Source organism: Acytostelium subglobosum (genome assembly GCF_000787575.1).
Source record: "Acytostelium subglobosum LB1 DNA, scaffold: scaffold36, whole genome shotgun sequence".
NCBI classification, from domain to species: domain Eukaryota; phylum Evosea; class Eumycetozoa; order Acytosteliales; family Acytosteliaceae; genus Acytostelium; species Acytostelium subglobosum.
This window is the reverse complement of record NW_012236497.1, coordinates 105,860-130,746: the sequence shown is the minus strand read 5'-3', so window position 1 is coordinate 130,746 and position 24,887 is coordinate 105,860. Positions and strand designations below refer to the sequence as shown.

The 24,887-nt window shown below is 41.2% G+C and overlaps 4 protein-coding genes across 4 annotated transcripts; 3 read left to right on the top strand and 1 right to left on the bottom strand.

Annotated features, from left to right (window-relative positions):
• Positions 1-2,072: 2,072 nt before the first annotated feature.
• Positions 2,073-10,639, top strand: SAMD00019534_119330 (hypothetical protein; the record flags this gene model as incomplete). Its single annotated transcript, XM_012892858.1, has 6 exons — positions 2,073-2,188; positions 2,279-2,635; positions 2,714-3,273; positions 3,345-4,305; positions 4,384-4,551; positions 4,618-10,639. 6 exons carry the CDS (start codon positions 2,073-2,075, stop codon positions 10,637-10,639), a joined length of 8,184 nt encoding a protein of 2,727 aa, XP_012748312.1.
• A 592-nt stretch (positions 10,640-11,231) lies between these two features.
• SAMD00019534_119320 (hypothetical protein) lies at positions 11,232-13,123 on the top strand (the record flags this gene model as incomplete). Its single annotated transcript, XM_012892857.1, has 4 exons — positions 11,232-11,625; positions 11,705-11,822; positions 11,881-12,122; positions 12,225-13,123. 4 exons carry the CDS (start codon positions 11,232-11,234, stop codon positions 13,121-13,123), a joined length of 1,653 nt encoding a protein of 550 aa, XP_012748311.1.
• Positions 13,124-13,314: 191 nt separating this feature from the next.
• On the bottom strand, positions 13,315-15,980 carry SAMD00019534_119310 (hypothetical protein; the record flags this gene model as incomplete). The annotated part of the gene is made up of 6 exons (XM_012892856.1): positions 13,315-13,675; positions 13,733-14,229; positions 14,305-14,838; positions 14,899-15,423; positions 15,497-15,804; positions 15,920-15,980. Coding segments are annotated over 6 exons (2,286 nt in total), but the record flags the coding sequence as incomplete, so codon positions are not given.
• A 571-nt stretch (positions 15,981-16,551) lies between these two features.
• Positions 16,552-18,719, top strand: SAMD00019534_119300 (hypothetical protein; the record flags this gene model as incomplete). Its single annotated transcript, XM_012892855.1, has 4 exons — positions 16,552-17,098; positions 17,239-17,270; positions 17,330-18,607; positions 18,690-18,719. 4 exons carry the CDS (start codon positions 16,552-16,554, stop codon positions 18,717-18,719), a joined length of 1,887 nt encoding a protein of 628 aa, XP_012748309.1.
• Positions 18,720-24,887: the final 6,168 nt, after the last annotated feature.

Genomic DNA, 24,887 nt, shown 5'->3' with positions numbered 1-24,887 from the left:
GACTTCCTCCATTCTCTCTTTATAGTCCTTTTTCTGTATCCTGGTTGGAGTATTTCTAAGAGGTACGCCTGACATGTCTTAAAAATGCTCGTAATAATAGTACATGTAGATGATATCAAAATGATCGTATAATTATATTTGTATAAGATATATTATATATGATTAGATAGTATATGATCTATAGAACAACAATATTATCTGTTTGTTTAATAATTTGGGAAATTAATTAAATGAATCACGTCTACAACTATCTCAGACCTGTAACCTTCATCATTCACGCACAAATATCCCCACAGAGAAATTACCCCCTGAAATTCCGAATACCTCAGGTGGGTGTAATGACATCCATCTCCTCTGTTTTCTTTTTTTGAGGCAAGGACCACTTGGGATTCAAGGAATATGATTTCTATCTCTGAATCTCAAGAACAATTAAATGGAATACTTCCAAATTAAGTACTCGATCAATGATTAGAATTAATACTTAATAATATAACAAATCATATCTATAATGACATACAACAATGACGATTATGAATCAAACAATAATGGTTCAAATCATCAGATGGTCACAGTTGAACAACTGGCTAGGAAGGTAGATGAACTCAGTGCGAGGCTTGAGGCACAATGTAGAGAGACTCAGTTGTTAAGATCACATTTGGAAGCAGTGTCGGTGGCTACTAGACAAGTGTTTAGAAATACAATGGACTTGGCGATCCATTATATTTCCAACAGGAAGAGCAGCTTTGGTATACATAAGATACCATCACAACGCTCATTCCTTATTAATTATGTGCTTTTCACTGTCTATATTAAAGAGGCAATGCATAATGCACAGACATCATCCACAAACAGTTCTATAACATCAACAACACCTCTGAACACCTTTGGGAAGGACAACAAGAGCAACAAGTCGACAGATATTGAAGTCAGTGTGTGGAGTCAATATCCAATTCCAATCAAAATCAAATACAACAATGTCAAAGTCAAGTTGATCTGCAATGAAGAGTTGAGATACTTTATATTTCCCAAAGACAAGTCACTCTTTGGGTTTGGCACAATTAAGTTCTCCTTCCAGAAAGACCAAGAGTTTCTACTCCCAGACTATTAAAAATGAATCGTTAACGATTGATCGATGTTATTGTTTATCCATCAATTAATGTGAGTCCCTATTGTTGTTTGTTAAATTGTAGACGGATTTTCTGGAGCTCACTCTTACTATACCGATGATGATTGATGTCACTCTCATATGGTCTATCCTCAAATATGATTGTGAAGATGCATGGTAAGAGTGTTTGATCAATAACAGTCTTCTCTTCAAAACGCACTTGGAGTCTATTTTGATGTTTCTTGTAATAAATCTCCGTTGTGTAGTCATTGAATGGTACAATAGACTGTAGAGATTGAATGAATGGAATTGTCTCTTGAACCATCTTAAACATGTCCCTTTTACATGGGTTGGAGTAATCAATATAGTCTGTAGAGTAGAGATATCCAACATTTGGCAGTTTGATGTATATATACTTTACCCAGTTACCAGTTGGATATAAAGCAAACTCCTTTGTCACAGATGCTTTCCAAAGAAGTTGTTCATATTCAAAGAGTACTGATGAGCGACTGAATTCTTGATTATTGTCAAAGTTAAAGTGATGAGACAAACCACCTGGTATCGATCTTTTCAATTCCTGAAGGACTTCATAGAGTACTGTTATGTTTCTCTTTCTCTCAATATATTCATTAAGGTTGGTAGTTGGAGATGTGTCCATAGTATTAAGAATATACTTTAGAAATATTTATTTATTTGAATAGAAATATATATTTAGTAGTGGTATATATATTTGAATAATATAGTTGTTTTTGGTTTTTAATTGACCTGATCCAAGTCTTATTAATAATCTCTTTGTCTTGGTTCTCAAACCAAGTTGAAGTTCAAAAACACCATCTTTCTTATTTTGGTTGTGTGCCTCATGGATCTCGATCAACTTCAACTAACTTGGTCAGTTCTGACAAAAATTCAGATTAGTGTTTGATATTCGTACGTAGTAATTAATAATAGATATATATAATAAATAATGATGGATGACATTAGTAGACAACTTCAAACAACATCAATATCAACATCATCCAGTAACTTCTCATTGTTGATGAGTCACGATGAAAGAATACGTCAGAATATATCACAACTAACAAGGTATGTTGATTGATGTTGATGTCATTATAGTGACGCTTACTCACTCAATCACTCAATCAATCAATCAACCAATCAAACTTATACATAAAGATGGCTATCCATTGAGAGCAACGTTGGTACATTGCTTTATCGGGACAAGTTGATCAATATAATTAAACAGTACTTAAAGTTGGAGTCTCCTCTGAACGAGGAGTTGGATCAATGTAATCAATGGCTGACAAAGGAGAAGTCTACAATACTCAAGTCATCTCAACAACAACAACAAACTCAACAACAGATTAGAGAAGTGTTGCAATCACTCGAACTAAACATTGAGTATTGCATTAAGCGCAAACTCTACCCTGACGCGGCACTACTCCTCAGCGAGGCAATAGTCCAGCATCCCGATCACATCCACTTCACCATCCTCTATCTTGAGCTAATGATCACACAAGCCAACTATAGCGAGTATGTGTCTCGGTCTTGACGAGCGACGCTGGAATGAATCCATCACTCACTAACTCAAACCTTATATACATACACTAGGTTCTTCTTGATCATCTCCCCAACTGATGACAACTCACATCAGAGAATTAGTGTTGAGCGATATCATAACAATCTGAGATATTGGGAGTTCATTCATAAGCATCTGCAACAACTTTGGTCCACGATGGAACCAGAGTTCAAGACGGCAACACTGAGGAATGCACCCTATGTCAGTCAGGTGCTCACCGATGCCAAGATGGAGTTTGTCCGATTCCATCTACTGCTGGTCGAGTCATTCGACCGAGTGATCAGACTGCTGTTGGCCTCGCCCCTGGACCAGGCCGTCTACTCTCGTGTCAAAGTTGAACTCGAGTCATTCCAAGACAAGGTGTTGGCGCTCGAGTCGGACATCTCACGATACCTTCACTACACCAATCAGCAGCAGCAGCAGCAGGTAGTCATTGACGACTTGTCAACTGATCGTTACACCACCGCCATCAACCTGTTCAAGACCCGCTACCACTACTATTGCGGTCTGATCAAGGATTACCAAATCTTTAATCAAAGCTTTGATCCAAAGCAAGGCTATCCATTCACAGACTACTTTGAGGCTTTCCAAAGTAAGGATATGTATGCCATTGATTGGAATAGTTCCAGTGACTAACTCTCCCACTAGTCGCATCTCCTGCAGATAGGAGTTCATTGGAGATGAGACAAACATACGCAGAGATTGCCAGACAACTTTTATTCAGTCTGCGTCATATTGATCATAAGAAGCACTTCCTTCAATACTTTAAGGGCATCAAGGCAGCAGCAGCAGCATCAGCAGACAACAACACCAACAGCAACACCGAGTACTTTGAACATCTTTACAAGCAGGGAGCAGTGTTGGACGAGAATCACATCGAGAAGCACTTGATTGCCGACATTGAGATGAATGATCTACGCTTGTTACAACAGTCGCCCAATGATTTGGCGAGGTTTGTGGACTACTCTCTGTGGCATCTGAAGCGAGTGTCCAACAACTACTCGATACTGATCAAGTGGCTAGAGCTGTTGTTCCAGCCATTCATCACGCGTCTGGCCGAGACGACGACGGGTGAGCGCGGCGTCGAGCCAGTCACACTCTCCAACATCCTGGTGTTTGTCGTTGGTCTCATATTCGAGGCGGACGAGACACTGAAGCAGACCTACCAGTCCAGTCCGAGCGATCTGCGCGTCTTTGTTGACCAGCACGAGCTACTTCACACCACAACCGCCGCTGACTTTAACGTCAAGCTATGGCGATCAATGGTTGTCCACGCACAGCCACTCAGGACATCACAATCAAACATCAACAACAACACATCATCAATCATATCAACACCATCCAAGTTGTTGACGATCAAGTTCAAGACAACGCCAATCAAGATACATCAAACAACAACACAACAGCAACAGCAACAACAACAACAAAAGGCTGATCTATCACTGTTTGCATTACAGGTAGAGCTTAACAATGTACTGGCTAATGGCGAGTGCCTAAGTCTGGACATTAGTCACCGTGTCGCCGAGGCATTGCCTTACCTACTATCAAGCCAGCCAGACTACAAGTCAATGGATATCCCATCCATTCAAATCAAACTATACACTCGATCACTACAATCCAAGAGGTAAGTCTGTCCATCAGTCTACACATCCATCTTATCAACAACACCATCACTAACACTCATATACTTTATTCAACCTAGGTTGTCCAAAGTAACGATGGATAACATACACCTGGCACTTGGAACACTGTACAAGGATCGACGAGTGTTCAAGCAAGCATTGTCACACTTTGTAAAGTCCGACACCCCCGCCGCCAACATTGAGACTGTCAGAGTGAGCCTTGATATCATTACCTTTAATATTTCAAAGTATGTCACCTGATTGATTGATTGATTGTTTGATCAATAACTAACATCCTTCTCTCTATCTCTCAGCCCGGCATACACCAAAGAGATATTCAAGTCATTGATGCAGAGAGCATCACAATATTTGAACAAGTGCCAGAACTATAATATCAAGGACTTGGAGAGTCATAAGGTTGACTACTCTCAATATCTTGATCAGATACAAGAGTATAGGGAGGAGTTGATGCAGCTGCAGGACAAACTTCAGATGGAGCCTTCGTTCAATGACTCTTGGTCAAACTTGTCCAATGCATCTTCGTTGATCTTGCCATCGCCATTCAAGACGCCAATCAGAACCACATCGCCATTGGCCATCAAGAACATATCTGATGAGCACCAGCAGCAGCAACAGTCACCATTCAAGCCAATTGGTGGTCGTGGTAGCTACCAAAGAGGTGATAGACGCGATGTCCAAGAGTTGGTAAAGAGACAACTGATGTACAATGAGAAGTTTGAGTCACTTGTGCCAACTCCTTCTTCGTTGCTAAGTGGTACCAGCGAGACAGGCTCGAACGCTCGAAGTGTTCCAATCTCCTTTGCACTTGGTGAGGACATTAAGACACAATCTTTCAAGCCACAGATGACCTTCCCGAGCACAACTCAAGTGACCACCCCAACCTCGTCCGTCCCACCGACACCAAGCAAACAATCACAGACTCCAGTCAAGGTGATGCCTCAACCAACACTCAAGGCTGGTGAGTGGATGTGCCGGTCATGCCAACAGATTGGCAAGGATTCCGAGTTAGACTGCACGCTGTGTCACGCACCAAATCCCAGTCCAAAGACATCTACACCCAGCTTGTTCAGTGCCACTCCACCCACCACAACTCCTACACAATCGTCTTCATTGTTCAACATTGCCACGCCGACTCCAAGCACAACTGGTGGATTCAACATGTTTAACACCCAACAGCAACAACAGTCGACACTGACGACTCCATCTACTACCAGTAGTTTGTTCAATCTCAATCCCAATCCCACCAGCACCTACACCGCACAAAGTCTGTTTAGTACATCTTCTCAGGCTACAACATCGACATCATTACCAACGACTGGAGGAATCATGTTCAACCTTACTCCAAGTGTACCAGCTGGAGGATTCAATCCAACAGTTGCACCAACTACCTCCACACCGAACAGTGGATTCACACTCAATTCATCATCAAACACATCAAACCTGATCGTCCCTGATAGACTTGGAGAACAGACATCGCCTGTGACAACAACAGCAACAGCAACAGCAACACCAGTGACCAACTTGTTCAATCCATCAACTACCACAGTTGCACCAACTACTGTCCCAACCAGCGGATTCACATTCAATCAGAACACTCCTACAAGTGGATTCACACCCAATCAAACATCATCAAACACTTCGAGCTTGTTCCCTCAATCATCGATCAAGGATGACCAGTGGAAGTGTCCAGCATGTGAGGCAGTGAACAAGCTCACAGATAGACTTTGTAACGTGTGCCAGATACCCAACAAGAATGCTACCAAAGCAACAACATCGCCGCTTGTTCCGTCAACAACAGCACCAGTGACCAACTTGTTCAATCCAACAACTCCTACCAGCGGATTCACACTCAATCTGAACACACCTTCTTCTTCAACAACAGGCTCAAACCTGTTCCAGACATCCCCGTTTGCTCCTACCACTACTTCACCAACAAGCACAACTGGATTCACGTTCAATCCCACAGCCACTACCAGTTTCCCAGGTCAAACCCAGGCCACCAAAGAGGGTGGTTGGAAGTGTCAGTGCTGTGATCAGAGCAATGAGAGCACTGATAAGTTGTGCAAGCTGTGTCAGGTGGCCAAGCCAACTCCAAAGGTGGCCAAGGACCCGGCAACACCAGTACAGCCCAAGGTTGTTGTTGGACCAGATACCAATGCTCCAGCACTATTCCCACCAACGACAGCAACATCATCGACATCAACATCTCTTGGATTCACATTCAATCCGACCTTGAATGCAACACCACCAGCCTCACTGTTCCCGGATCAATCCGCAACGCTCAAGCCTGGACAATGGAAGTGCAAGTGTTGTGAGGTGGCCAATGATGACTCTGCCAGACTTTGCAAAGATTGTCAAGTACCAAGGCAGCCAGTGCCACCACCACCCAAGTCAACTCCCAGCCCATCTGTACCAGTGGAGGATAACAAGCTTGCTCCAGGATGGCAGATTGACATATCGGATGATGATGACGAGGAGGATGATGAAGAAGAAGAGGACGAGGATGATGAAGAGAGTGAGGACAATGAGGTCGATCAAGTAGTAGGTGATGTGTCCAAAGATAGTGAGGACGAGGAAGAGGAAGAAGAGGACGACGAGGAGGACAACGAAGATGACGAGGATGACCAGGAGGAGGAAGACGAACACGATGAGGAAGATGAGGAAGAAGAAGAAGAGGAAGAGGAAGAGCCAGAAGAAGATGTAAACAGACCGATTGCCCCAATTTCTTTTGGAAGCCTCGATGCTGTACCAAATACAACAGCGCCACCACCACCTCCCCCACCCATGGTCCAAGGCAACAAACCATCATCAGTGTTTGCTCCAAGACAAACAGCGACAGTCCCCAATGTCCCAGCAGGCCAGTCAATCTTTTCAACCAACTTCAACACATCTACCACACCTCCAACCAGTGTCTTTAGCACATCCAGTTCAACTCCAAGTGTCTTTGCACAGCCAACACCAAGTATCTTTGCTTCCCCAGCCACATCTGGACAACAGCCAACCAGTGTGTTTGATATGAACAAGTCTCCAGCAAGCATCTTTGGACCAAGCTCATCCACTGCAAATACAGTTGCCACACCAACAAGTATCTTTGCTCCAGCTGTCTCTTCTGCATCTCCAACACCATCATCAAGTGTCTTTTCTCCGTCAAAGGCAGTGACTTCCCCACCAAATCTATTTGCTCCATCTACATCAGGATTAACAACGGCCCCCTCCCCAAGTATCTTTGGACCAACAACAACGACTACCCAAACCACTGGATCGTCTCAAAGTATCTTTGCTCTGCCTACATCAGGATCGACAGCATCACAAACCCCATCGGCAGTCTCCAATCCACCAAGTCTCTTTACTCTGCCTACATCAACAGCTGCTGGTACTAATCCACCATCAACCCAGTCGATCAGCTCTCCACCAAATCTGTTTGGTACGACAACAACAACGACAACAACGACCCAATCTAGTTCCTCCCCTAGTCAACAAGCTCAGACCTCTGGACAACCAACGCAATCTACACCAGGTCTCTTTGGTAGTGCTCCAACATCGTCGACCAGTGTCCAAGGTATCACACCAACAACCAGTCTCTTTGGTAGTGCCTCAACATCGTCACCAAGTGCAACACAAGGTGCAGTCCCACCAACCAGTCTCTTTGGTAGTGCACCGATATCCTCACCACTACCAGGTCACCTTGGTGTACCAGGTGCTGCCAACGCACCACCACAAGTCAATATCGGATCAACATCACCAGCTCCACAGGTTACTTCGCCGCCTATCAACATATTCGGTAGTTCATCAACATCCAACAACAACACCACTAGTACCTCTTTGTTTGGAGGCCCACCCGCTTCGGAGCCGACCTTGTTTACACCACCCTCAAAGGAGTCTGGCAATCAAGACACTGACAAGACAGCTAGTACCGAGTCAACTTCAGTGACATCTTCTGAGATCGTTAAGGATGCAGAAGCAATGACCAAAGACACGGTTGTACCAACCAGTCCAGCCAAGGTTGAGACATTTGGTTCATTGAACCTTAGTCTAGAGGAAGATGATGATGTAGATGAAGATGAAGAAGAAGATGAAGATGACACCAATGATGATGAAGATAATGATGATGATCAGAATGATGATGACCCCACCACCAACGAGAAGGTTGATGATGTTGACGTATCGTTCATTGCGACCGGTCAGACAGTCGCTCCATCTAGCATTCAATTTGGTAGTATTGGAGCTACTCCTTCCACGTCCACCAGCACAAGTCAAGATGAGCCACCAAAGCCCATAATGGGACATGTCAAGACCAGCTCTGTATTTGCCCAACAACAAAAGTCAGTGTTTAGCCTACCTAATTTGGGTGTCTCGATATACTCCACCAAGACACACCCGACCTCTGTCTTTAATCAACAACCAGCAGCAGCATCATCAAGTACATCAGTGTTTGCCACCGGTGGATCAGCTCAACCACATTCTCTGGCCTTGATAACTGCTCCAACATCTATCTTTGCCCAGGCATCCACAAGTAGTGCTGCACCAACAACGTCCAGTGCCTCTGTGTTTGGAAACACGAACAAACCAAACCCAGAACCATCAATCTTTGCTAGCAACTCTGTGTTTGGCACACCTCCAGCAACTACTACCCACGCTACTCCCGAGCCATTGCACTCTCAAGAGGTGAACACTCCCCAGCAACAGGTTCAAGAGACAGTCGAGTCAACTGATGTATTGACGACGGTACCAACACCAACACCATGCGACACACTTTCATTTGACAGTTCTTCACTGCTAGCCACAACAAATCAACCAACGACCAATGATGATGATGTTGACACTGATGATGAGAGTGACGTACAAACAACCTCCACATCCTCAACGACAACAACAAGCGTGCCCATCATGTTTGCCAGTAGTGGATTCTCATTTAAGCCAAACAACAGCTCTTTGGACACTGGCAGCAGCCAGTGGGGTGGCGCATCATCAAGCAACCAATCATGGATGTCATCCAATGAGAAGCCAGTTACATCGTCCATGTTTGGCGGCCATGGCTTCGGTCAGACTACACAGACACCCTTATTTTCTTCCAGCACTGGACCAGTGTCCACCGGCCACGTCTTTGGTAGTAGCAGCACTCAAGCTTCCAGTCAAACATTTAACCAGCTTACAACTGACAGCAGCAGTAGCACAGAGATGTCCACAACATCTGCTTCCACCTCACAGGATGAGCAACCAGTCGTCCAGCAACCAGCTCCAATAACTGAGGAACCAAAGGCTATTGAGGAAGTTGCCTCGCAATCAGTGCCAACAGAGCAGCAGACAGAGGTTGAAGAGCCAACAGCAGCAACTGTTGTTGAGGAAATCCAACCGGCAGAGACTGTTGATGAGCAACCAACAACTGATGTGGAGAAGCAACCAGAGGAGGAAGAGGACGAGAAGGTCGAACCACCAGTTTTTGAACAGTCAGTAGTAGTCTCTGAACAACCAACTGAGGAACCAAAGGCAATGGAGGAAGTTGCCATGCAATCAGTATCAACAGAGCAGCAGACAGAGGTTGAGGAGCCAGCAACTGATGTCGAGGATATCCCACCGGCAGAGACTGTTGATGAGCAACCAGCAACCAATGTGGAGAGGCAAACAGAGGAAGATGACGAGAAGGTCGAGCCACCAGTTGTTGAACAGCCAGTAGTCTCCGAACAACCAGATGATACAGTACCAACTGAGGAACCAAAGGCAATGGAGGAAGTTGCCCCGGAATCAGTACCAGCAGAGCAGCAGACAGAGGTTGATGAGCCAGCTACTGAAGTGGATGTCAAACCAGAGGAGGAGGATAAGAAGGAAGAGAATGAGGAGAAGGCAGTACCAACATCATCTTTGGAGCATTCTACCGAGGGAAAGCATACTACAGTGAATGATGACACTATACAACAGGCCACAGAACATAGTGAAGAACCTGCCAATGATGATCAGCAGCAGCAGCCGGAAGAGGAAGAGAAGAAGCACGAGGAGAAGACAACAGAAACAGAGTCAGAGAACAAAAATGACGAAGCAGCAGGAACAACATCTACATCATCACCATTCTTTGCCCAGCCAACATTCGTCCCACCAATAGAGTCAGAGTCAGAGTCCTCGACCAAAAACAACCAAGACAACACAGCATCAGTATTTGATAGCAACAACAAAGAGGATGGACCTTGGACAAGCAATCCATTGGCACCAACGAACCAGGAGGATGGATTAGATGACACTATATCCCTTGGCAAGACCAATACCACTATTAATCTACCTACTACATCCAATGATGGTGAAGAAGGTCAATCCAATGAATAAAGTAATGACATGGAAGTTCGTCGTCAGTAAATGATGTGTGGTGTGAATGAGTGAATATGTGTGGTTGAAGGTCAACAGGTGTGTTCTACTACTTATTAACAAGTCCGATGACACACACATACACACATTCATTCAATGCTTCTTGATTATCTGTAGCACCTCAACAACACACACACTCACACTCACCTCAACAACAGGCCATCATCATGTATTCCATAGTATCTCATTCATTAAGTAGTAGTAGAAGTAGACGTAGTAGTAGTTGTATTATAACTAGATATATATATTAGAAATGAAGAAAGTTCTACATACAACAACTGGAGTGATAATATCAATCATATTATTGTCATTGTTACTTCATGATCTACATGTATTGGCAGACAATGGTGTTGCACCACCTTATCATACAATAAGAATGCATAAGAAGGTCATTTCAACAACAGCGTCCAAAGAGAATACACAACAACTACCAATAGAAACAGTTGGTTATGGTCGATCAAGAATCCTACTTCACATTGATGACAATGACAATAGCATCAAAAACCAGAGCAACAACAACAACAACGATATTATTAATAACAATAAGATGTTTATGTATGGTGGATTGACCAAGACATATGAATACTATGCACCGATATTGGTTGGTTCTCCCTCACAGATGTTCACCGTCCAAATTGATACGGGTTCCACGGCACTTGCAATTCCAGATGCCTCTTGCATGTTGTTTGCAGACAAGCAGACTCAGACCAATTGTCGATGTGGAGACCATCAATTAGACAATTTCTATCAGCATTCAAACAGTATGTCATCGTCCAAGCTACAATGTTTGCCCAAATGCAAGAAATGCAATCGAGATGGAGTCTGTCAGTTCCAGCTCAGCTACCAGGATGGTTCATTCATCAATGGTGACTTGGTAACAGACAGTATAACATTGGCGGGACTAACAGTCAATGCTACATTTGGTAGTATCAAATCAGAATCAATGAGTATGTATTTTTATATATATCAATATAACATCCATGGACTCTCCTGACACCTTGTAACCAATCATGCCAACACCACCAGGATTTGGACAATTACAATGTTCTTCACATTATGATGAGTACAGTGATCCACCAGTATCAAGTTCCAAGAGAGTTAGAGATGGTATACTAGGAATGGCTATTCAATCACTTGATCCAGAGTATGTTATCAATCAACAAAGTCAAACAAACTATATCATACTAACTTTGTAACTGAAGTAATGGTGATGATATATTTGGAAAGATTGTGGACAGGTACAATATATCAAACAGTTTCTCATTGTGTATGAATATTGAAGGTGGAGTGTTGGTACTTGGTGGCGTGGATGAACAGTACAACAGTGCTCCAATGAGATATCTACCAATGGTTGATAGTGCCTCTTACTATGCTGTCAACTTTACTGGTATAATGGTTGATGATGTATTACTTAATAGTATACCATTATCTAATCCATCATTTGGTAAGTAGACCAAGTACAACCAAATTTAATTACAAGTGAACTAATTTATATTTGGTACACACACAGTTGATACAGGTACATCATTATTATACTTTAATACAGACTCTTTTCATGCATTCATCAGTCAATTGGCTGTAAACTATTCACATCTACCTGGTACAAAGACCCAAGAGCTTTGGTATGGACATTGTTACAACTTGACAGAGGAGGTGATCAATCAATATCCAACCGTTTATCTACTGGGCGTAGACACTGAATCACAACCGATCAAGATATCAATACCTCCCACTCAATACTTGGTCGTGTACAATGAAGAGTACTGTCTGGGTATCTCCCCAATCGATGTGAAAAAGGTATCCATACTGTTTGGTGATGTTGGACTACAAGGCTACAACGTACATTTCAATCGACATAATAGGACCATTGGATTTGCTCCAGTGTCTGAAGCATGCTCACCTCTGAGCAAACAAAACATCTCTTTGAGTATAGTATCAGGCAACAATCAACTGTTGACAGCTGGACGTACATCATTCGATCATTTGGCCATTCAGATCAAGAACAATGGTTCATTATCATCAACACAAGGACTAATGGTAGAGTTTACAATTATCACTGGAGATGGAACATTCCACCCGAGTCTAAGCAAGGTTGTCCAAAATGTCACTGACCGAGATGGTGTTGCCATGGTACAATTGTCTGAACAACCAAGAGGATCGTTTAGAATACGTGTAAGAATGATTGGAAACGATCATACCAACACAATTTTCTTTACGCTCCAAGGTGGCTCTTCAACAACAATGAGTGGATGGTTGATCACTGTCATTGTATTGCTATCATTGCTGTTGGTGGTCTTTGTTGGACTTGTACTGTACAAGTTCACAGACAACATTACACAGCTTGCCAGAAGAGTGGCCAGTAGTCAAAAGATACAACCAGATAGATATGATGTATTGATGGAGGGAGATCAATTCGAGATTGGAGAAATTGAAGAGTACGATTAGGGTAGAGTAATTATATATAAAAGGTCGGCTTGTCTTTGACTCGTCATCCAGAACCTGTCACTCGTTTATTTGGTTGAATATGCGGCGTTGCAGTAGATTGGGGCATTGGTCGTTTACCAAGATTTGATCTGCTGGCTATTGACCAAACACTAACGGAACGATCAGGTGGTGCAGCCTTGGGTTTGCTATCTGCAGCTGTACCTCCAGAGGGAGCTATTGGAATACCATACTTGTTGTAGACAATGGCTGGGGAAGGAGGTGCACTGGACACAGTTGGTGATGACGATGGAGTTGTGAGTAGTTTCTAGAACATTATTATGAGTTAGTATGTGATGGACCTTAAAAGTCAATCTCTTTATACATACAGAAGTCTGCTTGAGTCTTTGAATAGTACTCTCTCTTGTCTTTTCTGGACTCTGGTAGGACTTCTTGTCTGCCCAAAGTGTTGCGGCAAAGTCAGCATCGTAATCAACATTGCTGTGGGAGTGTTCCAGAGAAGACTTGGCCTCTAGATCAGTTAAAGTATCCATCCTAACCTTAATGTTGTAGTTCCTAAAGTATTGTATTAGTCTACTGGGTCCACTGATACAATAGAATATATAAACTTACGTATTGTTTGAATTCTTGATCGAATCCATCTGTTGTTGTCGTAGGTTATCCAATTCCTTCTTGATTGACTGGACAGTGGCCAGAGGTATTGGTGATGCAAAGTCCACCATGACTGATGACTTTAACTTTGGATAGATGTCGAGGAAGTCCTGTATGTCATACTCGACATCATTGTACTGTTTGCTGGTGCCAGTGTTGTTGCTCTTGTGGAACAGTATCGATTTGGCAAAAGTCTTTACATTCCTCTCTTTGGAAAACATCTCCTTGATGTTGTTGGCAGCGGATTGAATCCTCTGATGCAAATAGGCCTCGCCCTGTAGATCATTCAATGTCGTAGATCCACTGTACACTGAGAATATCTGACGAACATCCTTCTCATCATTGACAAAGTCAACGATCGATGTGTTGTGCTTCTCCTTTGTTGTTCTTGACAATCTGCTCAATGTCTGTACAACATTTGCACCAGACATCTTCTTATCAATATACATCATTGCAAGCTATATATAGAAGAATAATATATAGATGTTAGTAAACTGTCATGTCAATATAATATTATATTATTATCTACTTACTGATGGTTCATCGAATCCAGTTTGTAACTTATCAGCAACGATAAGTAATCTTATCCTGTTGTGTATCTTATCGTCTTGGATGGCCTTTACTATACCTCTATGCTTGTCGGAACCGTAGTGAGCATACTTTCCATTGACGTTGGCGTCGGACTCTAATATCTGTTTGCCCTCATAGATGAATGGGGAGAAGGCGGCAATGGTATCAAACTGCTCAGACATTGGCAACTGGGCCACCAAGGCATCGATAGTCTTCTTATACACTATCAAGTCCTTCCTGCCAGAGCACACCACCATACCTCTAGACTTGAAGCTACAAGTGTCGTACTGTTTCTTCAGTTTGATAAAGTGATTCAATATATATACGGACTTTTCCTGGATGGATTTCTTGTCCTGAATGATCTCGTCTCCGTCATTGTCCCAGGAATCTTGTTGGTAGTACTCGTCCATCAACTTTCTACTCTGTTGTTGTTGTTGTAGTAGTTGTTTACCTTCATTTACACTTAATGTATTGAAGTTCTCGATAACATCCAAGATCTATGTAGTAGTGTGTTAATAAACACTAACCATCAGTCTAACAAACTAAATTATACATACAAGGTTATCTTTCAATGCATCCTCCATTGAATAAGTATAGAATGGCTTCTTGTCACGTCCACCAGATGATACACCAAACATCTCTAGACATTGAGGAGTGGGCGTACAGGTGAAACTGAAATAGGTGATCTGACTGGTCTGCTTGACATTGCCAACCAAGAACTCGTGTAGACGTTCAGTGGTACTCTTGCCATGTGATCTATGTGCCTCATCAGAGATAATGGCCACAGAGTTGGTCTTGAATGAAAAGGTCTCAAAGAGGGCATCCTGTGGTGTGCCGCTGTGTCCTTGTTGTTGCTTGCTGAGCGTTGGCAATAGTTGGGAGAACTTTTGCATTGTCGTGATTACAATCCTATTCTTTCCATGTGATATCTCGTACTGCAATTGTTTGGATGACTTTGGACGTGAACAACTCTTTATACCATTGGCCTCCAAGAACTTTATGATCACATCACCCAACTGAGCGTCCAATTGTGATCTATCATTCATCACTACAATAGTATCAAACTTTAACTTGTTGTTTACCTGTGTAGTAGTAGTAGTAATGTGTTAGAATGATTACTAGCAATATATTAATAAGAGAACCTCTCTGACATACCTCCAACTTGTAAAGGAAATATACTAGAGTGGCAATTGTAATAGACTTTCCAGAGCCTGCAGCATGTTGAATAAGATAGTTGTAACGTTTGCCATTGAATGATGATTGATGCTTGGGATAGACTAGATCTTTGATCACTGATCTGATGGTCTTCCATTGATGTTCACGTGGTGCCAGACCATCCTTGAATGAATGTTTGATCCTCTGCTCTAGGAATGTCTCAAACTTGGACGTGTTGTCATCAGACAATGGATTCCACATCATAAAGTCTTGTACTAGATCCTTTGGTGAGGTTGCACTCGCATCGTCTACATTGATCACTGTCTTGTTGTTGTTGTCTTCGTCGTCCAAAATGATTGTTTCACATTGATCATTGATTGCATTGTCTTGTTTTGTTATATTGTTTGATTCTGATGATGTTAATGTTGTTGTTGTCGTTGTTGTTGTTGTTATATCTTTTATCTTTGAGATTGAGTCTGCTCCATCAATGATTGGCGAAGTTGATGTCTTTGTTGTTGTGTTTGATTCTGTTGTTATTGATTGTTCTGTTGTTTTTGTTGATGATACTACTGCTGTTGTTGCTGCTGCTGCTGCTGGTGTATCAATTGTCTTCTTCTTCTTTGACAATACAGTAGGTAATGATACTACAGCTACAGAGTTGTATTGCTCGTAGCCATAATCATCATAACTTTCCATCTTATCTATATCTCTAATTATTGTTTATGCTATATATATATATTTATAATGTCTGACTTTACATGATAATAAATAATAATAATAATAAGTTATGTCTATTCAAATGAAGGTTAACCTTTGGTGTAAGAATAGTGACTGAATGGGTGTGATCTGAACTTGACCTCTTTGAATTCAACTCATTGGTCAAGTTTAAAGTGAGATGACTTGTTGAAAAAAATCAGAAATTTTGTTTGTTTGAATTCAAACAGATGAACAATCTTCACACAACGGACTTATCGTCAACGACAACAACAAATAGTCGAAAGAGATAATAATAATACTAGACAGATAGGTTTGTTGATCAACTCAACATCATCAATATGGATGATATAGATGATGGTGATGATGATGAGATTGATATCATAGGTGAAGGTGATCAACATGATGATCAAGATGATTACGATGATGATGATGATGACCAAGATGATGATGATGAAGACTATGACAGTGAAGATGATGATGATGAAGATGATGATCAAGATGATGATGGTCATCCAAGTAGTAGTGACAATAACAACAATAATAATATAAGCTATCAATACAGTGACACTGATGAGAGTGATCATACAACACAGACAACAACAATATATGATAACAATGATACAACAAATAGAAAGCATAGGCAAGAGGGATCAAAATCAGTACATCTATATACATCATCAACATCAACAGGATCTCAACAGCAGAGGAAATATAGAACACCATGGACTGAAGAGGAGAAACAATTGTTTATTCAAGGTTTGAAGCAATATGGAAAGGACTACAAGAAGATACAGATGCTCATAAGGACAAAGACTGCCAAGCAGATAAGAAGTCATGCTCAAAAGTTCAATGAGAAGCTGAAGCGTGTAAACTCTGATATCGATTGTATGTATACAGTAGTGCGATGAGCGAGTGCAAAGACTGACACTGTTCTATAGCACTTGAATCATCAAGTAGTAGTTTCAACAATCATATCTCTTCTGCATCATCATATGGCATGCCATCACACAATACTCAATGGACAGACCATGAGCATTTACAGTTCATGAAGGGAATGGTATGTTTCGAAATAAGAATGAATGAATGAATGACTAAACGATCGATCCAATAAATCAGGAGATATATGGAAGAGGCAAATGGAAACTGATTGCATCATACATTCAAACGAGGAATCCATTACAAGTCAAGAATCATGCTCGAATACACTTTAACAAGATCAAGACTACTACTGGCACAAAGTCAACGACAAAGACAAAGGCACCAACAAACAATCATCATTCTGATGTATCAGCAGCAGTGGCACATTCATCGTCCCATTCCAAGCAACAACAACAACAACCACAAAAGAAGAAGAAGAAGAATCAGACAACTACGACAATGACAACAACAACGACTACAATACCAACAAACAATGTTGTTATCGAGCATGATGACGATGAGGATGTGGAAGTGGACATTGAATCAGATGATAAACAACACGAGGTCATAGAGGAGGAACAAGACGAAGTTGTTATAGACAACGACGAAGATGTAAATATATGTAGTAACAACAACAACAACAAGACAAGCAGTATCAATAATCATACACATCAACACCATCACAACAACAACAACAACAACTACAACTCTATCGAACGAATATTGAAAAGAGATGAAATAACAGACGAAGAGATGATTGGATGTTCAGAGTTCTTTAAGGGTACGAGTACAAAGACACCGGAACGATACCTTTTAATCAGGAATTCATTGGTATCACATTGGAATAAGATTAGACCTCAGTACTTGGCAAAGACAGTGGCAAGGAACAGTATCCCAGGTGATGTCAATGCCATTGGTAGAGTTCATACATTCTTGGAGTCTATTGGTGCAATCAATCATGGTTCATTGTCACCATCATCATCATCATTGAAGAGAAGACACATTGATCCATCAAGAGTAAACAAGAAAAAGACAAAAAAGATCAAAGTACTTGTTGACGACGACAATGACTATGATGAAGAGGACTATGACGACGAGGACGACATACTTTTAGACCCATTCACATTGGTAGAGTGTCTAAACTTTACATCTACAACGCCAGCACCCTATCAATTGGACATTACAGTGAATGCACTGATTGTAATGGACGTTCATTCACACATCTCCTCTACAGAGGTGATTGGAGTGTTGGCTGGCAAGTATGATCACGACAAAAAGTACATCACTGTTAGGCTGGCCATTCCCTGTCAATCACTCTCCACCGACATTCAATGTGACATGGATCCAAACTCTTTGATTGCGGCCCGAGAACAAGCTGCAGCACTTGGACTTGATCTTGTTGGATGGTATCATTCACATCCAAACTTTCCACCAATACCATCATTGAGAGATATTGAAACACAATCTTCTTATCAAGTATGTAGATATTTTATATTTATATATTATCTATGACTCATATATACTAATACTATACCTTCCTAGAACTTGTACAAAAAAGAAACTGTTGAACCATTCTTTGGAGCAATAATCAATCCATATCATGATGATAGAGATAGTTTAGAATCGATAATCAAACTATTGACAATATCAAATGAATGGGTGGATGATGCCTATCGTATACCATATGAACTACCTAGGACAATAAGCAAATGCTACAATCCATCATTCTTGTTGGAACAGATACAATCATTATATCACAAATATATTGATTATCATTAGTATGTAGTATTATCAGTCGTAGTAGCTATAGTATATGACTAACCTCCTTGTTACTATAGTCGTATGGATCTATCAAAGGTATTCAGAGCGACATCAACAACTAATGTTACAAACCTTCAAAAGTTGTTGGCATCAATAGAACACTTTTGTACGGTATCTGATGATGGTCAAGATGATTGGAAGAAACGTTTGTTGGAAATGATACAGAGATTGTTTTCAGAGTATAGGAAGGACATGGACACAACAATACCGATAGCAGAAACTACTTCACATATTGATGATGATCACACACAAGATACAGAGATAAATATTGGTTGGTGATTGGCAGTGTGACGTGACCCAACTCTGTCAATCAATTGATTGCCTCACAAAATGAGTGCAGAATCCCAAGATGATTGACTTTTTTTTTTTTCAATGAGAGAAGGGTCTCTCATCCAACCTGGAATCACAACAGTATAAATATACCTGTACTGTTCACTTAACAATCACTCATTCACTGTCTACCACTATATCTTTATAATACTTCCACTCAATAATGATCAACAATCCACCACCATTAAGACTATCCTCCATTTACAGACCAACAAGGGGACTTAAATCAAATCAAACTAAACCTATACATACACGACCACTATCAAGACCAACTCCTCTTCCTCTTCCTCCACCACCAACACCCAATCCTAACATTCATAATTGGATCAATGACTTTACTGTCAAAGAACAATTATTGTATGAAACTATGTCATGCTCTCGCTTCCTACCAGCAAAAGTTATGGAGCAGAACTTTTGTATAACATGTAATGAATTGAAATTCATTGTATCCAATAATGAGTGTCTATATTGTCTGTAAGTAAAGTAGTAGAGTATAACTTATTCTATTTATTAACAAAGTTTCCATTAACAGAAACAAATCATTCCTACAAGATCCCATAGAGTACTTTGAAAGAAGTTGGATTTGATAATGATGGATAGATTACCAATCTTCTGTCCCAATTGATAATCAATGGTTGTTGGAGAGATACAACTCACAAGATCAACGTTGTTCTATCAGTGGTATACCAATGATGATTGGTTTCAATGTACATTGGCCTGCAACAATTGATAGTATTGATCACAATCAATTGTATACCAAGGACAATGTTCAATTGATCATTGGGGAGTTGAACAATAATAATCCTAATGGATTCAGTCCCAAACAGATGGAGACATTGATCAAAGGTGATCTAAGATCAGATCATAGAGTTGGACAGGATATTCAGTTGGATATTATCTATGAGAGAAACAAAGTAAAGAAGGCACTCACCATATTATACAATACAAGTAAACATCGCAATGACAAGATGATAAAGAATGGTCTGGTTTATGGACCAATTCTCAACATGGTATCACTGGAATCATTGGTATCAAGATGGAGACATCAACGTGGTCTATGTTTCTATACAGGATGTCCAATGATACCGTCCACAATCTGCAAACTGGAGGACAGGTGTTTCCAAATGTCAATAGAGCGAGTTGATTCCAAATTGGGATACACCATTGACAATACTGTCCTCATCTGTTTGGGTCTCAATTCTCAGGACAGGATTGTATCTCCTTCATACAATGAGATTGTGGATGGTCACACCAATTGGACAAGTGAGAAGTTTGACAATGTTAGATATGTTGCCAAACACAAGATCCAATCAGCCAAATACAAGACACACCAATCATTTGATGAGTTTATTGGTAGACCCAAACAGATCAAGGTCAAAAAAGAGAGGAAAGAGGATCATGATAAATGGATCAACAAGGTTGTAGTACCAAAGAATCAATCAACTAGTCCACTACCCGTTGGTAGTGTAAACCTCTCCACTATTCAAAAGTCTCATAGGCCGATACTATCCAAACAACTGCTACCAGTCACTGACCCCAACCTATCTCGATTCTCAGACCTGAGTAGGAGGACCCTAAACAGAATATTGGACAACAACAATCAATCATCATCATTAACCAAACGACGATATGAATAGTTAGATTCACTACCTACAAAGGATTTTGGCGACCTGGATCAATTAGATATCACTGATGAAATTTTTTGTATTTTAAAAAATTAAAAAACATATTTTATTATAGTCATTTAATAGCGTATTCTAGTTACAAAAAGTCAGGATCCTGACTTTGACTTTCAGCCATATAAACTACATAAACATTAATATAGTTCAAATTGTTAGATTAAAAGTATTAAAACTGTATTTGTATATAAAGATTGAATAGTGGCTGCTGCTTCTCCTTCATCCACCTTGTCATAGATATTCCTTATTCTCATCCCTACGTCTGGTGGAAGCACTGCTCTGACAAGAATGACAAGCCTTGGATGACTCTAGGATCTGGTTAATGTTACACATGGGACAGGTCTTTTTTGGTTGATTCTTGCCCAGTGACCTGCACCTCTTTGAACAGTACAGATAACCAAAGTCTTTGGTTGCTGATTGATGCTTGCACATCTTGCAAGGATTGTAGATCTTTTTTGGGTTTGGTATTGTAGTCGTCGGATACATACTGGGTTGTATCTTTGTATACCAAGTGTCCCCTAGGTTGGTAGTTAATGTGTGTGGATAACTCATCGCCGCTGGCTTCGCAACATTCCGGAGCTGGCGCTCCTTCATTTCCGACTTCCAAACTCTCCACTCTATAGTTTTATACACTCTTCTTCTTTTAAAAAAGGTATCTGTATCAACAATGTAGAATTGTAGTAGAAATAGAGTTTTAAAATTCAAAATAATAAAAATAATTAATCCTAAATCCAGGAGGTAATTTTCCTAATTCTACTACAATTCTACTTTCAGTACCTGTCACCGCCATAGCAGTGAGCACGTTGGAAAAAGAGTATCTGTCTAATCAATGTAGAATTGTAGTAGAAATAGAGTTTAGAAGTTCAAAATAATAGAATTAATTTAGTCCTAATTGAAGAAGGTCATTTTTGTAATTCTACTATGATTCTACTTTCTGTGCCTGTTAGCGCTGTAACAGTTTGCACGCCCAGGAGAGTTACCAGGAGAGTGACGAGCGCAAGCCCAAGAGAGTTACCAGGAGAGTACTCCAGCAAGTTGGTCCCAGCACGTACTTCCGATTTGTTCACACAATGTTCACCGATTGTTCACCGAGTGGATTGGAAGAGGGTTTCCATGAACCAATACGTGGACGACACTATCTAACAGACATGGCTGTGTCATTCACGAAGCTGAACTTCTATTTATTTTTTTTGATTTTCCATTTTTTTTGTTGTCTTGTCTACTTGCTGAATGGCGGCTGTCTATTTTTCTGAATAGCGCTGTCCACAGAGATAAATAGATACAGATATGAACCTAGATAATATATTTGCAGCAGCAGATTGTCGCAGGGCAGTAGAGATGCATGTTGGTGATGAGAAGGTACACGATTCCGAAGCCGAGGACATTGAAGAGACAGAAGATGTGATGCTTGAAGCGTCACCTCTCTTTAAAGGTCTTACATTGAAACCAGTGCAGCAAGTTGTCAAGCTGACATCCAAAACAACACTGGAGATTCAAGACCTGTACCGTGACTGTCAGCCCGAGATCACCGAGGAAACGCACGACAGAAAAGGAAGGAAGAGGAAGATCAGTTACCTCGATACAGTACGTTTCATAAGTTATGGCCACCCCCTGAGCAAACAGATAGGTGATTGATATCTCTTCAATATTAAGAGATACCAAATGATATCTTATCTCTCTAAATAATAGACTCAATTATCTACTAATCTTGATTGAATTACTTATTGCTAGTTATATTTATTTACAAATAATTGAATGAGAGTGTTGAAATGATAAGTAGTGAACATGGCCATTATTTATGCAACGAAAATTGATCGAAGGTATCGGAACGATGAACTAGAATAATGACAAAGGAGGTTGTCAATATTTGGTCCACCATCCATTCGCTGTTATAATGTCCTCCATTCGTTGTGGCAAGGAGGCGTATAGGTTCTCAACAATGCTGTCATCCATTAGCTCCCATTGTTCATTGGCAAGGTCGGAAAGGACCACTCCAGGGTTCTTTGCCAGCTCTCTCTTGACTCTCTTCTTCAAGATCGCCCAAAGATTCTCTATAATGTTGATGTCTGGTGAATATGGGGGAATGAATAGGGTGGGTATCCTCTTCCTTCTCAAGTGGCTGGTGACATTTGTTGCTCTATGAATTGGACAGTTGTCCATCGCCAGTGTAAAGTCTGGGAGTTGGCCATGATAATATCGGATGGATCGAGAGTATGCATCATCAAGAATCTCCGTGTATTGAGTGTTTTCTAAATTGCCTTCAATCTCAGAGAGATATCCGACACCAGCACTCGTGACACATCCCCAGAAATTGACCTTGGTTCCGGGAAGTCTCCTGATGCCATGAACTCGACTGAATGTGTTGTTATCTTGTCTAGCCCACTCGTGTTGACGGTAGTTCTTGATGTTGGACTCAATTGTGGTCTCATCACAGAATACTATCTGTTCCCATTGTTCGGCTGTCCAGTCTCGATGAGCCATAGCGAACTGGAGCCTTTGATCTGCGTTTACTTGCTTTAGATCGTTCTTCCTGCTTAAACTGCGATAGGTGAGACCTTCCTTTGCAGCGATACGAGATATTTGAGCCGTTGATATCTCTGTATCGTATCTCAGTTCAAGTTTGGCTTTCAACTCGTCCAAAGTGATGACCTCCTTCCTGACCAAAGCTTTGATGATCCTCCTTCTAAGTCTTCTTGAAAACTTTGAAGGGCGTCCCGATTTGAGACGGTCCTTGAAGTCTCCTCGCTCGCTGTGTCGTTGAATAGTCCTGCTCACAGTTGATCGGGAAATATTGTACATCTTTGATATTAATTTCTTTGAATATCCTCTCCTTCTGGCTCTCACGATTTTAGCTCTCTCTTCTTCTGTTAATGACATGATTAATTGTAATGTACATAAATAATATTCTATCTCTTCCAACAAAGTGTTTGATGTTTGAACTCATTCATTCTTTACTATTGCATAAATAATGGACATGTTCATTACTTTAACAAAAATATCGTTTGAATGATAAAGATATATTAATTCCATTTTTGGAAAAATATTCATAAATGGAAATTTTTGAGCAAAAGTGGACTACTATATTTGGAAGTGAATAAGAATCTTGAACCATATTTGTAGGAGATATCAAACTCGTACCTGTTTGAACAGGGGGTGGCCATAACTTATGAAACATACTGTAGTATCGTTCTCTTGTTGGCGCTCTACACAACTGCGTCCAAGATCCAAGTACTGGCAAGCATGGTCACTGGATGGTCGGCCTCAACAGTCCACGACTCAATCTGCATCGCCCGGAAGCTGGTGTTCAATATGTTCAAGCGCCGCGAGAGTGACGAAGTCAACATACCTCGACCAATGACATCTTTAGCSGACAATCCCAATGACATCGGTCTGATCATTGACTCTACAACTATACCAACGCTGAGGAAGTACAAGGAGCCCTTCAAGGATCAGAAGATGTACTGGGACGGCAAGAATCATGTCTACGGATGCAAGTTTGAGGTGGCCGTGCTCGGAACCAAGCCCCACTACGCCGTGTTTGTGAGCAAGCATCACCTTGCGTCGAAGCACGACTTCACAATCCATAAGGAGGAGCATGAGAAGTATGCTCACTACCTGGTGAAGCGCCCTGGTGAGATCGATGGCTACAGGACACAGAGGTTTATCTTACTTGGTGACAAAGCATATCATGGTCCATCCGACAGGACTCCTGGCGTGCGGCGCGTTGCTCTGATGAAGTCACCCGAGCTGGCAAAGGCCAGTGAAGGAGAGAAGCTAAAGAACAAGATTCTCACCCAGAGGAGAGTGGTCATCGAGTGCTTCTTTGGTCGTTTGGTCAACCGATATCTCCTCTTTCGATTCAGATACGAGCTTGACCACAAGTTCCTCGATCAGGACTTCTACAACTGCTGTCAATTGACCAATCA